The 16726-nt window shown below is 39.2% G+C and overlaps 1 protein-coding gene across 9 annotated transcripts in view; it reads right to left on the bottom strand.

Moving 5' to 3' along the window:
* MEIS2 (Meis homeobox 2) overlaps nucleotides 1–16726 on the bottom strand; it is a 124307-nt gene that overhangs the window by 55890 nt on the left and 51691 nt on the right. For 7 of the 9 annotated variants that reach the window (XM_075282932.1, XM_075282933.1, XM_075282928.1 and 4 more), the window contains exon 8: nucleotides 702–847. In XM_075282932.1, coding sequence (XP_075139033.1) covers nucleotides 702–847 — 146 coding nt within the window. The remainder of the gene's footprint in view (nucleotides 1–701; nucleotides 848–16726) is intronic. The other 2 variants (XM_075282929.1, XM_075282931.1) reach the window with 1 other exon arrangement.

The following is a 16726-nucleotide window of genomic DNA, read 5'->3' on the forward strand; positions in this document are numbered from 1 at the left end:
AGATCTTTAGCGGTTTTTCCATTAGATAAATCAGCATTGAAGCGTAGACATATCCAAAGCATCCCTAGCCTACTAACATATCTGAGGCTCAGTTGAACTAGTAGCCAAGTGTTTAGCCAACCTGCAGATAGATATATTATATTATACTCATCACAAAATATTCTAGGTCAGGGGTCAGCAACCTTCGGCTCTCCAGCTGCTATGAAACTACAACTCCCAACATGCTCCATTGCTTCCATGGGATTTCCAAGAACAGCAGAGTAAGTATGCATGCTGGGAGTTGTAGTTTTACAATAGCTGGAGTGCCGAAAGTTGCCGACCCCTGTTCTAGATAGTTGATAGCTAGTGACATAAACTAACACGACTCACGACAACTAACCATATGCATATATTAACAGGAAGCACAAATGGTTAAACATTTGATACATCTTTATGCTTAGTAATTTAAAGAGGCATGCACCAAGTCTTTCCTGTAATCTTCCAGCAAGCACCAGCTATGTAACCATACACATGTCCTAGGTTCACGACTTTCCTTGTGCACCCTGGAAATGGACTCTTCATAAAAAATTAATCCATCATTACGGCAATCAACAGTACATTCTCAAAGCAGGGCTGCTGTATGGATTTTTATAGGCTTTTTTTTAACACTTTACTTTCCAGAATAGATATAGAAAACACTACCGGAGATAGTGAAGACTTACCGTGAGATGTTGGAAAAGCCACGCCCTCATAATATTCGTTGCTACTTTGGGGAATATGCCTCTTTTCTTTTGTCTCTTTTTGTCCTTGTCTGGGTCATCATCGTCCCCTGTGCCGGGAGATGCAACACTGTTATCTAAAACATCCCCTGGATAACAAAAAGAGAGATATATGGATAACATCAGACAAACGGCTTCTAAAATATGGATGGTATAAGACTATAGACAGATCACTAGACTCCATCAGAACCTCGACACGTGGCCGCTTGCAGCTTCCATCCATTGGTGAACATCTCTGTGTCATCTTTAACCTTTGGAGTAGTCTACTGAAAAATCCATCGGTCTTCTGTAACTTAGCGAGATGTTCTCCTGCCTTGTTCTATAGTAATGTGACACTAAATTACAGCCTAGTATACCTGGGAATTCCTTGTACCATAACAAAGGTTGGAAGATTACAGGGCGTCCATCACCCATGGTTTCCATTAGACCCTGACATGTGATTTGCGATAGACTAAGTCTACATCATGTAAGACAACCTTTTCTATACTCAAGGTATTGTAGGACTGTGACAGATTCGACGCTTAGACGGTCAGCAAAGTTACGCAACGGCCGTCTAAGCATTATGGAAGATGTTTGAGGACGGTGGGAAAGAAAGCAACAGCTGGATTGTCAAAGGTCCAAATATTTCATGTGGAAATTTCTTCGCCGCCAAAATTCTTAGACTTCTTAGGACCTTTTCAGATCTTTCTCTTTTGCTCTTGACAGAGAATGTCCAAACTTTGGTACAGGTATTTGGTTGTCCATACTAGATGTGATGTGCTTGATATTGATTTGTAAATGAGTCATGCTACAAATGCACATGAAACAATGAACCAAAGTTGAGTTCTACAAAAGTCTTTACTTTCCGATCTCCCTCAAGCTTAACATCAATGGAATAACCTAGTACACTACTGAGTGCTTGGGGAACAGTAGAGCAGGACGTACTGCACCAGCACTGAGACAGTTAAAATTAAAAGAAAAAAAGAGATACACTCGTCAACGCCAGTGTGCCAACTTAATCAGAAGTTTCCATCACCCAGTCTTGCTCTTTTGTGCTTTTCCATGGCATTAATTGTGCATTAGCAAAAATCATTCACTTTTAAGAGCCTTGCTTATTTTTTTCGCCCTGCGGCTCCGATGCCTTGAAAGCAATGCCTGCAGGGCGTGTGAATTATGTATCTGAAAAACCCTGCTGCCAGGGCAATACTGGCCCCCACCTTCTGAAAATTTATACCGCCATGTCTCCCCCTTTTTGGGAAGGCATCAATCAACGCAGGCCGGATATATCACTCGCATGCATTAATATTTGAACTAATAACTTTCGGGGGGAAAAAAAACAGGGCAGCTAGGGTTAGACATGGATGCGAGTTACTTGTGGGATAATGAAATGCAAAATAAATGAAGATTAGGAGGACACTGCTCTGGATGGCTGAGTTTTTTTCCCTTTTTTTCATCTTACACATCATTAGTCCACAGTCACACGAAAGAGAAAAACTGGAGGGGGGGGGGGGGGGAGTTAATGCTCCCTGCTGGCCTCTGACAAGCTCTATGTCCAAGGGAGGGACATGTGTGCAGCCACTGGGATCCCAGCCTGATGTCATCTTGGAATAGACATTAATTAGCCCCCAAATGCTCTACATTTCCAACTAGGACACGAGCACATCCCAAAAAAAGTTAAACTTTGGACTGATCTATCTCTTTCTCAAGACATAGCGACCTATACACAAGGACCAATACTTTTACACATATCTTCTCTTGGAGCAAACGTTCAGCTCACTGGACCAGCCTTGTATATGAATACCCAGGCCTGGGTAGTATTTCTTGTTGGCACCCAAACCCTGAGGCACATACTCCCTCTTACAACAGAAACTGCCTAAAATAGACCGTCTACAAACAACCAAATTTAGAAATATTACTTGTTTTCTATGGAAATCACAATGGCCTGGGATTTGAATTTATTCCCCAGAATATGAGTGGGATGGTAGAATATAATTACAGCAAACAATATACCAAAACGCCAAGAAGTAGTTTTTGGGATAGGAATAAAGTTGCAAATATTAAAAGATATTGATGCGTTCCAATGATCTATGATGACCACACTACTGAGGGCTTGGGGTATGTAGTACCTGGTCTGGTTTGGCATTGGAGTTGGTATTCTCAGCTGTCTATATGTTATTACATTATAGCACAAAGAATTTGTTTCAGATGTTCCAGCTGTTATATAGGTGCCAGATGTACCTTTATGACTCTGGCATAACTTCTGTCACTACTGCACTTTCAAAAGAGTCCTTTTACATGATATCCAGATCACCAAAATCTTCAATCGGAATGCTTTTACAGATGAAATCCCACAAGTCCACTATGGACATGATATTGGTTGCCATCTGTAGAGCTTTACATTTTTTATTCCATATTTTAATGAGCCATTTTTATAGTCCGTCACTATAGAACTGAACATCATTGTGTTCGCCCATGTATTTATATACATCTTCAGCACTAGTGACAGTATTAAAGTGTCTGACCACTCAGGGAAATTTATAGGCAAGTCAATACCTGTAGGGGACGATTACCTGCTATTTATTTTACTTGGATTGTACTGCTTAGAGGCTTTTTAGTTCATCTTTAACTGGGCGGGGCTTTGATCTGTGACTACAGGGCGCAAGAAGTAGTTTGAGACACACCCCCTGTCTCATTGGCTCAAGCTGCTGCTCTGCCTCCTCTGATTGGTTGTTGCCAAGTTCAATCCAGGCTCATCAGGAAGTCAGCGCCTGAAGAAGGGATTTGTATTATGCAAGCACAGAATGATTACAAATTACTAATAGGATCCAACCATAAATCTAATGCAGCAGATCACTTACTGATGGGCGTGATCATATTTTTGGGTTGTTTTTGTCCTACTATATGGCCAATAAATGCATTAGAGAAGTTGCCCTTGCTTATTGAATAAAACTGGACTTCTATATCGTTGCATTATATTATGCACTAACCTGATACTGGCTATATCATGACTCAATGTTGGCATAAAATTGTAATAAAAGATATTTATTATATACTTATCACTTTTATAAAAATGTATATATCTCTCTACTTCTTGTATCATAAGATTGATGTCTATGAATGTAAGAGTAACAAGACATAACCGGCATACTTGCTACATTATTAGTAACCATACGTGCATCAAATTCACATGCAATATTCATCAATAGTATACCTCAGCAACCACAATTGCATTTGTAACCATACTTGGTGTCTACTAGTTGCTAGGTAATATATATATATATATATATATATATATATATATATATATATATATATATATATATCAGACGTCTAGACGTTAGTGACTATGCATATTAAGCAGAATGGAGAAGATGTATGAATACTGTTGCGGGACAGGTTTTGGCCCCATGTAAATTAATGAGCGCTGTCATATTTTTATAAAGATGATACATGACTCTAAACTATACAACTTCATTCCGTCATGCTAAGAGTTTGGGTTATAGGTATATCTAACAGTCTCCAAGATACTAATTTAGCTCAGCGGATACATTTGGGACCCAGTGCAAAGTCTGTAACAGGGCCCATCCATGAGCGATTTATAATCTTGGTGTAGCAAAGGGGATTTTGGGGTCATTAGGGACTAAGACCGAGGTGTGACTACTACTTCAGTACTTATATCAGCTTCAGAGTCCCATTACCTCAGTTCTGGAGCAGTAGACACACTGAGAAATCTGGCCTACTAGATCCATATAGACAATATAAATTAGGTTCTATTCACATTTCGGTCAGAAGCCTCTGTGATTTTTTTTTTACTAGAAGTTAAGCCCAGCATGCAATACTATTTGTACCATTAAACACCCACCTAAACCCAACAGGTTCCCTTATAGGTCATTGGAGTCCATTGGACCCTATTGAGATCCATCATATGATGGATCCACCACCACTTGGTTATTTTCAATTTTCTCCTCATTTGATGAAACGTAAAATTGGACAGCTTGATAAAAGTGTAAATATGGGCTTACTGTGTTGTTATTTGGTTTACACACTGGTTTAATACCAATGACCTAAAACCTTACAAATGAACTTTTAGGATATATAAAAGAAATATTAAAATTGTATACTGCAGAAACAACTGATCTTGAAGTATGCAGCATATTCTGCTACATGGAAGAGATGATTTTCGCACATTACTAAGTAGACTCTGAAATAAAAGGTTAACAAAGCACATTCCTTCTCAGCAGCAGAACCAGGATTAATTCTTATGCTCACGCACAGACCTGGAGTCCTGGGAATTGTGGGTGCGTCCTGTTGGAGCCCTCTGACTTTTAGTTCCTATGTAAATGTGTGCATGCACACCCACATATACATTATATATTCGCCCGCTCGCTTAATGCGCACACTTCTCCACTGTGCCAAGGAACTGCCTGAGGGCAAATTCTCCCAAACAGTAATGGCTTTTGACTGCTCCCTGGCAACCCTGGGCTGTTGTAACCTGGGCGGATGTGATTGTGCGAGGCCCAGGAGCTGGCTGCTGCTTCATCAGCTGTTTGTGTGACACAGATGGAGAGAGGCTATTACAGAGCCAAGCTGGAAGACCTCTGGGAGCTGGGAAGTGTAGAGCTGCAGCACTTCTTAAAAGACAAAAGTGTGCCTAAGTGTAAGTGCATGTCTGTAAATCACTTATGTATCAAGAGATGATACCAAGAATGCAAGTATACTTAGTTCTCAAGGCGTGTTAACTATCTGCTTCTCAAAATCATTGAAGATCACAACTAGAAGTGCACCCGTGTTCATCTAGACATGGTTGAATGGATATACTGTAAATAGATGATATTAGTAGCAGACTGATATAGAAGGAGGTAAAGTATATATCTGTATGACAGCTTGAAAGATGCATAGATAGATGCTGAAAGAAGTAAGAAAGAAAGAAGACAGATCAATGTCTGTAAAGCGATCCAGAATTATGATGGAGCTATACAAGTAAGCGTAATGAATGAATGAATGAATGAATGAATGAATGAATGAATGAATGAATGAATGAAAATAAAGATAGGTGGATAGATAGATAATAGAATGAAAGAGAAGGATGGAAGAGAAGAAAAAAGATGACAGATCAAAGAAAGGAAGAACAAAATAAATCAGACAGATGAAAAAACATATTGATAGATGCAGAGATGATGGATAGATAGATAGATAGATAGATAGATAGATAGATAGATATTACATAGAGCAGATAGATGATAGATAGATAGATAGATAGATAGATATTACATAGAGCAGATAGATGATAGATAGATAGATAGATAGATATTACATAGAGCAGATAGATGATAGATAGATAGATAGATAGATAGATAGATAGATAGATAGATATTACATAGAGCAGATAGATAGATAGATAGATAGATATTACATAGAGCAGATAGATAGATAGATAGATAGATAGATAGATAGATAGATAGATAGATAGATAGATAGATAGATAGATGTCAGATAGATAGATAGATAGATGTCAGATAGATAGATAGATATTACGTAGAGCTGATGATAGATAGATAGATAGATAGATAGATAGATATTACATAGAGCTGATAGATGATAGATAGATAGATAGATAGATAGATATTACATAGATAGATAGATAGATAGATAGATAGATAGGTAGATAGATAGATAGATATTACATAGAGCTGATAGATGATAGATAGATAGATAGATATTACATAGAGCAGATAGATAGATAGATAGATAGATAGATAGATAGATAGATGGATGTCAGATAGATAGATAGATAGATAGATAGATAGATAGATAGATAGATGTCAGATAGATAGATAGATGTCTGACGGTACTGGATAGAAGATTGCAGCAGTTTTGCTATTTCAGGCTAAAGACACCAGACAGGTACGAAATCCACAAAAATGTCATCAGTTGTGTCTGGTGCAGGCAAAAGACAACTGGCTATATCCAATAAACCTAAAATCACAGCCCAAGCTGCAGGGACAAAACTGCTGTTACTGATCACAGAGGTGCAGGTTTTAATGTATATTAATTTGTATCTACTATGTATTACGTCTACTACAAACACAGGTCTACTTTAAATGTACATTTATTTTGCAACCAGGGCTGAGTGATACATGTCTATGTAAGCTATTGTCTTCTATAATATAGTAGAATATTACAAAACAATGCAAGAATGCAAACAGGCCAGTATCTCAAGGTTGACTTGTTGACTCCTTGTGTTGTGGGGCATGCAATGTACTCTGGGTGAAGTAAGTCATGAGTGTGAGTGACGCAGGCCGTGTAGGGCTTGGTGGACATGTCTTTGCGTGTATACACTCAAACATGGGAGGGGAACGGCAGACTATTCTAATCCTGCCTGAACTCCTGAATGGAGGCTGGGGTGTAGCACCTTCTAAGAAAAGCTTTGTAAACAAAGAATTGTGAGATTTGGACCCAGTCACTGGTTTTTCTCGGCTTGTTAAACCAGATTTTGCTATATACTTTGACCATAATATATGATGTACAGGACTGTGATCCTAGACTATGTATTGTTGTGCGAAATATTGGTTATTTAATGAACAATATCTTTTATAGGAGAGAATTATGATTTTTATGACTCTTTTATGCTACTTTTAATATATCAAAAGGCTATCTTATAAAAAAATGGTGATAATAATAATAATAATAAAAATTTTTAGATCTAAAGATATAAATAATATATCAGTGTGTTATATTTCTTTTCATTCTGGTTGTAAATCCATCCGCCGTTTGGATTTGGAACAGATATTCGGCGACCGAGTCTATGCCTAGGGAAATAAATAAAAACAGTTGAGCGGAAGAAGAAGCTAGTATTTACTCACTCTCTGTGCGGATCCTGCTGTGCTAAACAGCCAGGACATGTAGGAGTGCAATGTGCCTGTGATTTGCCGCTGACCAGGAGAGCAGAGAACAGATGACCTAGAGAAGTTTACATGCAACATTTACTAACTGTGTGGGTTTTGTGACACTAGAGGGGAGGGGGCGACCACTGTACCTTATTCACACTCAAAAGTGCACGGGATGAAAAAAAAAACAGCTTTTCCAAAGCTTACACCGGTTTCAAACACCCAACCCCCCCAGGGGGACAATCCGAAAAAAAAAAGGATTGGGGGAGAGAACAGAGAAGAAAAGGGTTTTATTCGGCTTTTTGTCCCAGACTTTTCAGGCGGCATAAGAAGCATTTAGCACATTCATTCCCCAAATGGGTCGGGAGCTGGAAACTGCAGGAGGCTGTTCCTTTGTTAACTCACAACTATTTACACAGACTATCTGGTGAAGGGACCCCATGTTTTGCACTGAAAAGGATTTCCATTCAAACCGCCTAAGAGGGAACAGCATTAGAGGTAGCAAGGCCCCACACCAACCCAAAATCATCACTGGTACACACTGACCTAACAATATCAGGGCCTCACACAGACCTCATATTCCTATGGCCTCAGACAAAAATCAGCACACCTCCCCAGTGTCTCCAGGGTCTTAAATACATGACCCGCCAGATACATAGTCATATAAGACTTCAACATGACCAAACATCTTATACTAATCCTAGTAGCGACCAAAACAATGGCCTCACCTGGGCCCTTATATTGTCCCAACCATGTTCTAAAGTGGACTCATCTCCAACCATTCGCTATGGACTGTACTGGCATCTACAATACACACCTCATCCAGGGTCAAGAGGCCAGGAGGTCATATACCAAGTATTAGAATTACTGCATTAGTTAAAACTGGAGATGAGCGAGTACTATTCGATCGAATACCTCCCCGCCATAGGTATTTGTGTAAGCCGCCAAACACCAAGGGTTAGTTAAGCACATCGAATATTCAATGCGTTTAACCCCTTGGTGTTCGGCCACTTACAAGAATACCTATGGCGGGGAGGTATTTGATCGAATAGTACTAGCTCATCTCTAGAAAACCTAACCCTAAAATATGATAAGAATCTAATAATAATAATAATAATAATAATAATTTTTTTATAAGGAGATAACTGTTCGGCGAGTGAGGCATAGTGGACACACACACACACACACGTGTGTGTGTGTGTGTAATTTTGACTTCCGTCATATTTTCATAGCTCATATAATAGAACATAGAAATAGTAATGCCAATATAGTTTAATATAAAATGAAGTAAGAAAAATAGATGGGTAAAATAAATTATAAGGGACCTGTCAATTCTACTAACATTGTTTTTTTAATAAATAATTGTAAGAACATTTCGGGAGAATTTTTGAATAAATGATTAAATAATTCTTAAAAAGTAAATAAAAAAATAAATAAAAATTGTATATATATATATATATATATATATATATATATATATATATTTAAAAAATTATATTTAATTCTATCTATCTATCCATCTATATACAAAACGGCAAATAATAAGTTAACATCTGGGTGTTACCATTCCCCTTGTGAAAGAGGTGAATCCCAGTACAGTCTGATACTGGCAGTACGGATCAGACAGTGTCAGGTTGTGTAGGGACACACCCCAACTGGTAGCACCCAGCTGTCAATTTATTCATACATATTCATACAGAGAGACGGTACAAAGTAAAGTTGTAGGAGATGTTCCGGAATTGTTAGGAAAAATACGATCAATTCCTGAAACGGACATGTCAGGAGAGGTGACAGGTCCTCTTTAAGACTGGTTAAGAGTCAAGGACAATTGCTACTGAACAGTACTGATGTAATTGAGCTAATTGTACAAATGAAGACATAGTTGTACCCCTTGAGCAGTTGTATTCCCAGGACAGTCTTAGCTTTTACCGCTAAAACAATAACACCCTGTAAATGTTTATTTTTTAAGGATTCAGAACCTAGGTACGTCTGGATTAACAGGATTAGTGGATATAGTCAATTAAGTAACAGATTGACTGCACTTGGCTCTCAAGATAAAGCAAGGGGTGGACATTATAGACCAAGACATCTCATCTTACAGGGTTTCCCTGTGTTTCTAGTTTGGAAAATTAGGTCTTTTGTCATATAGATTTCTTAACACCATATGGGCTTAACACCAGAAGAGTCTATGGCTTTTCAATTAGCATCAGTCACTAACATAATAATACGACAAAATAGGAGGTTACATAATCTCATGCAGATAAGCAAAGGTTCAGTGGTGACAAGGATGGGAGGCCTAACATCTCCATTCGCATTTCTAGTAATCTATTCTGTCATAGGGACAGAGAACCGCAAACCGTGCCAGAGCTGTCCAATGGAGACCTGATGGACCACAGTGATTGAACAACCGTGCCAGAGCTGTCCAATGGAGACCTGATGGACCACAGTGATTGAACAACCGTGCCAGAGCTGTCCAATGGAGACCTGATGGACCACAGTGATCGAACAGAGCCTCCAATGCAAATGTGAACCTAGCCTATAAAAAGGGCCCTTGACCTCATCTCAAAGTTAACCACCCATCATAGAAAGTCCTGGTGCCCACATCCCATTTTCCATTTCTCTAACAATGCAGTGGAGGTTCTTACCACCAAAATGGGACCAAAGCCAACTGGAAATGGTTCTCTATGGTACATATATCCTTGGAAAGTTCATTGCATACTTAAGGTAGATGGGGATTTCTGAAGTCCTGCTTACCGCCTATATCTATACACAAGAGACAAATGTTTTCACTTGAGGTTGTCGATCATTTCAAACATGGCTGCTCTTTTCTCTTTACCAGCGCAGACATTTACATTTCCATGCAATTAACTATTTAACACATCTTTAGCAAGCCATGATTTTTTGGCAATACGCATTGTAATGAGATATAAATAATAGCATTAATACATGTCAGGTTGTAAAGACAATGTGGGTGTAGCCGGCTCACACGAAAAATGCAAATCAGCAGCAAAAAAAATGTAATAAACTGTTAATCAGAAAGGGTTACTGTGTGGATTATAAATATCGTGTGTTTGGAAGACAGATGGGGAAGAATGTAGGAGCTGCGCATGTTTTTTCTCTTTGGCTGGCAAAGTTGATGCACAAGAGGACCAGATATGTGAATTTAACATGACACCATCTTGCGCAGTGCTAATTTGAAAGCCGCACATTGCAGACCTGTCCACACCATCAAAATCCATAAAACTAAGAGAAGGGGGAAAAAAAAGAAAAAGATTGCATGCTGCCAGCTTTGTTCACCCGCACAGAACACTACATTCAGAATACCAACACAGTGTAAGAGGGTGCAAGCGAAACTTGACGTGTTGGGTTCTTAAAAAGATCTTTAACTGTCCATTTTACAGGAAAAAAAATTCATGCTGTGCGGACGTATGGTCAAGAAAATTCAGCATTTTGCTTTCAGATACCTTGCATGGTGTAAGTAAGCAAGTAAAACTTTACCATATATGGAGTGGTCCACTACTATTGGCATCTGGATTACACCCGTGGTCCAAGACATCACAAGGCCCACTGGCATAAACAAACCGGAAGGGACTACTCAAGGTTTTATGTATCTTTATTGATATCCACTAGTCTCGCAATACTGTAGTGTATAAAACATATATGTCCTGGTAAAGTTCTACTTGTCTAAAATACGATGGTGATGACCAGAATACAGTTATTACCGGATATTCACAAATTAAGACATGATATAGTATGGTCTATAAGGACATACATTTCCTTGTAGATTTCTGCGTGAAATAGAACTAGAGTGGGGTGACAACAGTGCGGTCATCATGGGTCATCCACAGAATAGTCTTGCAGATTTCTAGATGTATGAAATAAGAACGTGAAGTCCAGACTGTGGTCATTACTGATCACTCAAAGAAGTCTTATATATGATATAAGAGCATACATGTCCTGGTACAGTTCTAGAGGTCTGATACAAGATGGTGATGTCCAGAGTGTGGTCCTCATTGGTCATCCACAGAAGGAGTGTTAATATGATATAGGCCGTGAGAATGTACACGTCCTTGTAGATGTCTAGATGTGTGAAATAAGAAAGTTGTGGCCATTACTGATCATCTAAAGAAGTTTTGATGTAGGGTATAAGAACATATATGTCCTGGTAATGTTCTAGATATATGAAACAAGATGGTGATGACCAGAGTTTGGTCATTAAAAAGAAGTCTTCATATAGTGTTTAAGAACATACATGTCCTGGGATGTGAAATAAGATTGTGATGCCTAGAGTGCATATAATAGTATTTAAGCTGAAGTTTTTGGGAAGTTTACAGAACAGTGGATCATCTCGAGATTTTTCGCCCTAGAACATGAGAAGAAGAAGAATCCATAATGGCAAATTTAGGTATAAAGCTTGCACATCCATAATACAAGGGGTGAAGATACTTCCTCTTGGGGCCCCTCCCTATAGACTGCTCCCTATAATATCAGCAACAACTTATCTTTGAGACATCTCTGCAGCTCTCGGCAATAAAACGCTTTAATGGGACGCTAATTTTTCATTTTTAGTGACCTCTCAGTGCAGCATTATGCACAGTTATCACTCAGATTCTATTAAGAAGAGACTAATGTCCATCTAGGTCCCAGCTCTCAGATTCAACTCTGCTTGCTCTGCACAACGAACAATCCCAAGCTCCTGGTAATGTTCTGCACTAGTCCCCTGTGAGGCATTGCTGCTAACGCCAGCTCACGACCATTCAGCCTCATATATACACACAAGCCTACAAGCTTAAAGAGGCAACGTCTTTGCTCCAAACAGAAAAGTCAGCATATATTCCTCCCATCAAACTGCAGTAACTAATACAGCTCTTGTATTTAGTAACAAAGACTAAGGTTTGTACTTTATATAAGGTACTGAATAAAGTTAAAAAGTTTCGGGACTGAACAACTACTGTCGGCAGCATTGTCGTGCTTCCAATGGTGTTAGGAGTACCCAGTCTCATTGTGAATTACGTGATACATCCCTGGGGCAATTTCTTGGCTTATGCCGACGTCCAGTATATTCTTTATGTTATCCCTTAGTCATTAGTTACGTCATGTACAAGGAGGGACATCCACTAAGTACTAGGTTTGCTACACCTATACAATAGTATATAAATAAGACGCAAGGAGGTGGGGTGGTTATGACTGCATACAACTAAGGTGGTGCACTGGGCGGATCGTGAGTAGACTGTGATGGCAAGAAACAGTCATGGACTAAAATAAGGGTCCATTCACACGGAGGACAATGGTGAGGAATTTGGTGTGGAATTTTCCATGCTGAAAAAAGCCTCCCTGACCACAATGGTTGCTGGTGGAAAAAAAGCTAGTGGAACCCATTGAAATCAATGGGAGGCTTTTTTTTCAGTGTGGAAAATTCCACACCAAATCCCTCACCATTTTCCTCCATGTGAATGGACCCAAAAAGTATGGTGGCAAGTGGTTAGCACTACTGCCTTGTAGTGGTGGGGTCCTTGGACTGATTCTGTCCCAAGGCATGTGTAGGTTTCGTCTGGGTATATTAGTTTGTTACACCTCAAAATATACCGATATGTTAATTTAAAATTAAGATGGAGATCTCGGTACAGCACTGTGGGATATATATATGCACTATACAAATGAAATAAATTTGGAAAAGGTAAAAAAATAAAATAAAAATGCAAGAATATTCTATACATTCATTGTATTACGAATGAAAATATTACCGTACCGTCAGTACTTGTTCACAATGATAATTCAACCTCAGGCCAAAAACATAGCCTATGGATTAGGTAGCACCCACATTTACTGTGCATGGGTGAATGGATTATGTAATTATAGATAAGGAGAGAGAAAATATTGAACAAAAAATCTAATTAAGGCGGAAAGTGAAAATATAGTGAAAGCAACAAGACAACCCAGGCTGTATCCCCATACACCAATAAATTGGTATGCACACCTCGAACAACTGTCCATGTTCTTATAGAGTAAGACACAGTTTTCATAGGATAAAATGAGTTTAGAACTGATCTAATAGGTCATGTCAGAAGGCAACAGGAGCCAAAGACCTAAAGACCTATTACCATGTAGGTAACTTGATCATGACCGGCGTGACCTTAGTTCAATCTCATATTATTCGGGACATTTTTGACATTTTTCTGCACCACCTTCTTATAATGCACCAGTGTCTCCTTCTCTAGTCCAAACTCTTATCTTCTCAACTAGACGCAAATCACCCGATACTTAGATTTTCAAAAAAAAAGTTTTCGGGTGACTTTTATGCTGAATAATTCCTTAAAGACGACGTGCGTGCTTGGGACACAGCCTGCGGCAAAAATCTCGAAGCCTCCTGAATAGAGCATTTTGTTATCAGCATTATCAAAGAATGTGGCTAGAACAACTGGCGGTGCAATCAGCGCAGCATCGCTGGCTACAGTTACCTCATTACATCGCTATTTAAAGGGATTTTTGACAAATGAATGGTTTCTGGTTTTTAGTTGGCTTTTTTTTTTTTGCAGAGGTCAGAATGCTTGCTTAACCCCTTCCCACCTGTAATCCATCCAATCTCTTCTAGCGGCCTGCAGCACAATAGAGGAGCTGCAGAAAATAGCTGATGTGCATGGAAAGATGTATAATGTGTAATAAAATATGTAATAGTTCATAGTATTCTCAATGATTTAATGTGTTCAGTGAATGTAAGGACTATAGTATGTTAGATGTTACTACATATAATCGTGCAAAATAATTATCCTCTAGAAAGAATAAACCTGTCTTTCCAAAACCATCCATAGGTATTTACCCTGTAACTCATTGTCCGACCTATATAGACTCTTAAATATGACTTGGGATTTTAGCCAAGCAAGAGTATCCTTCAAAAGGAAGAGAGACCCCACTTGTAAACAGCTGTTTGGGGGCTCTTGCCCCTTCTCATCACAAAGCAGGGAACTGGTTGGCTTGGACAATTTTCTTTCTTCCTAAGTTGCCTACCTTTTCCCCAGACTCCCTATGCTTGCTGGAGCCCTCTATAGGCTAAATCATTCTTCTTTCGGGAGAATATCTCATTTGCATACATTTTTTCCCAAAAAACATTGCCTGTAAGACTCCATATGGCAGCTGGAAGTCTCCATAATGAGAAATGGAACCTCTGAGAGCCATATAAACTGATACCGGAATTAGCAATGTATTGGTCATTGGCAAACATGTTAAGAAATTGATGAAAAAACTGCACTGATCAATCATTTTTTACTATTTCTAGACTTGAAGTTCAAATATAGGCCAAAGGTGGACGATCATGTCAAATATTGATATTTCGGTTAACTGCTGGGCAAAAATATCCAGCATGGCCGATCTTCTTTTGTAAGACCAAAGTGTGCCATTGACCAGTTGTGAAGAACGGCCACCGTATTTCCAAGGCTGATCATCGTTTGGTCAAAAGAAGCTATTTTGGATACGTAAGTCTAATGTATATGGCCTGCTTTGCTTCCTGCCTACTGAAATAATAAGCTCTCAAATCCACGTCCCTCACCACATATTGTTCTGTTGTTTCTGCAGGACAACTTCTAAGGCCATACATGGCTGTCGTTTTAAATACTGAATTTCTGCCTCCCCCATCTCTTAGAGACCTGGTCCCTATCTTGTTTGACAAGTCCATTTCTCAAAGGATTTGCTTCAGTCCTTCTGACCAGCTTGGCGCTCCACATTACATAACATGTATGTTAGTCTAAGGACTGGTATCTGCTCTGCATCATAAATCAATTGCTTCTGCAAACATGAGTCCAGCTCTGGTCCTCATGGCTGCTTCTTGTATCAGAAGACTTTCTTCCTCCTGGTAACTATCCTCGGAAGATTTACACCGCATACTGACCCAGGTCTTTTAATGTCTGGGTAGAACAGAACATAAAGCTCTTTTCTTGGGAAAAGGCTACTCAGGAAACCCTTCCATTGTTCACTTTGTAGAACAATCCTGGATAACTTTGATTATACACCATATAGGGAAGTTTTGGCTGCCATGATATAAACAGTATAATTTTACACCTCTTTTACAGCAAACAGACATTTCCTGGGAAGTTTCTGTCACTTTTTATATAGTACAAGCTATAAGCACCAGACTAAGGTACACTCTTGGCATAACCTTCCTAGGAAAACAGTAGAAAAAGATATTTGGAAGGTCGTCGTGTCAGTATTCAGCCAATAATTTTACCTCTACGAGAAATGACTCAAACTCTACATACTCACAAGCTGGTTGTCAGATCCTGACGGTCTTTCAGATTCGGTCATGTATATATATGTGGGGTCAATGGTAAGAGTCCATAGAGAGTCCTTCACTTCAATACAATCTGTGTTTAGCTGCAATAATGGATGGTGGTGTCAAGGGCATAAAAAGTAACCATGGGGCCCCATAGCAAAACTTGGAATAAGGCCTATGACTATGACTATGATCACTTACAACAGCATGTCCAGAAAACTAAAAAAACCTTCTGAATATTTAGTTTTCTCTAATCAATGTACACAATGGATAACACACACCAAGGGGCAACTATTTCGTACACCGGCCTTAAAAAGGACCTCGACGGACACAAAGCAAGTCTGATTTATCACAAGTCCCATGCTAGAAAACTTATAATAAATATGTCGGGCCAAGGTGTTCCCACCTCAGCCTGCCCATCCTATACTCTCTGCCCTCACACTTGGTGCCACATCATCACACATTTACACCAATGGGATAACAAATGCCCCCCATTGATGTCATAATAATGGGGTAAAAGGTGTCCTGTTCTAGGAAAAACCACAGGAATAGCATCAACCCAGTGACAGAACAGGGACAGCCATGTCACAGTACAAGTATAATGAACACCATATAGCCATATTACAATGCAAGGATAATGCACACAGTATCATAGCACAGACATAAGACAGACATGTACACTGTACATTGTGACAGCGCAGGAAAGAAAAACATAATGATGTCACCATACAGGTATAGTAAACACATGATGTCACAGCCTAGAAGTAATGTATTAGTCAGGACTAACTGAGCCCTATGTCTAAATAGAAAGGCTCCATAGCAGCTGCTCTGCCTGCTAC

This window comes from Leptodactylus fuscus, chromosome 7 (assembly GCF_031893055.1).
Source record: "Leptodactylus fuscus isolate aLepFus1 chromosome 7, aLepFus1.hap2, whole genome shotgun sequence".
Taxonomy (NCBI): domain Eukaryota; kingdom Metazoa; phylum Chordata; class Amphibia; order Anura; family Leptodactylidae; genus Leptodactylus; species Leptodactylus fuscus.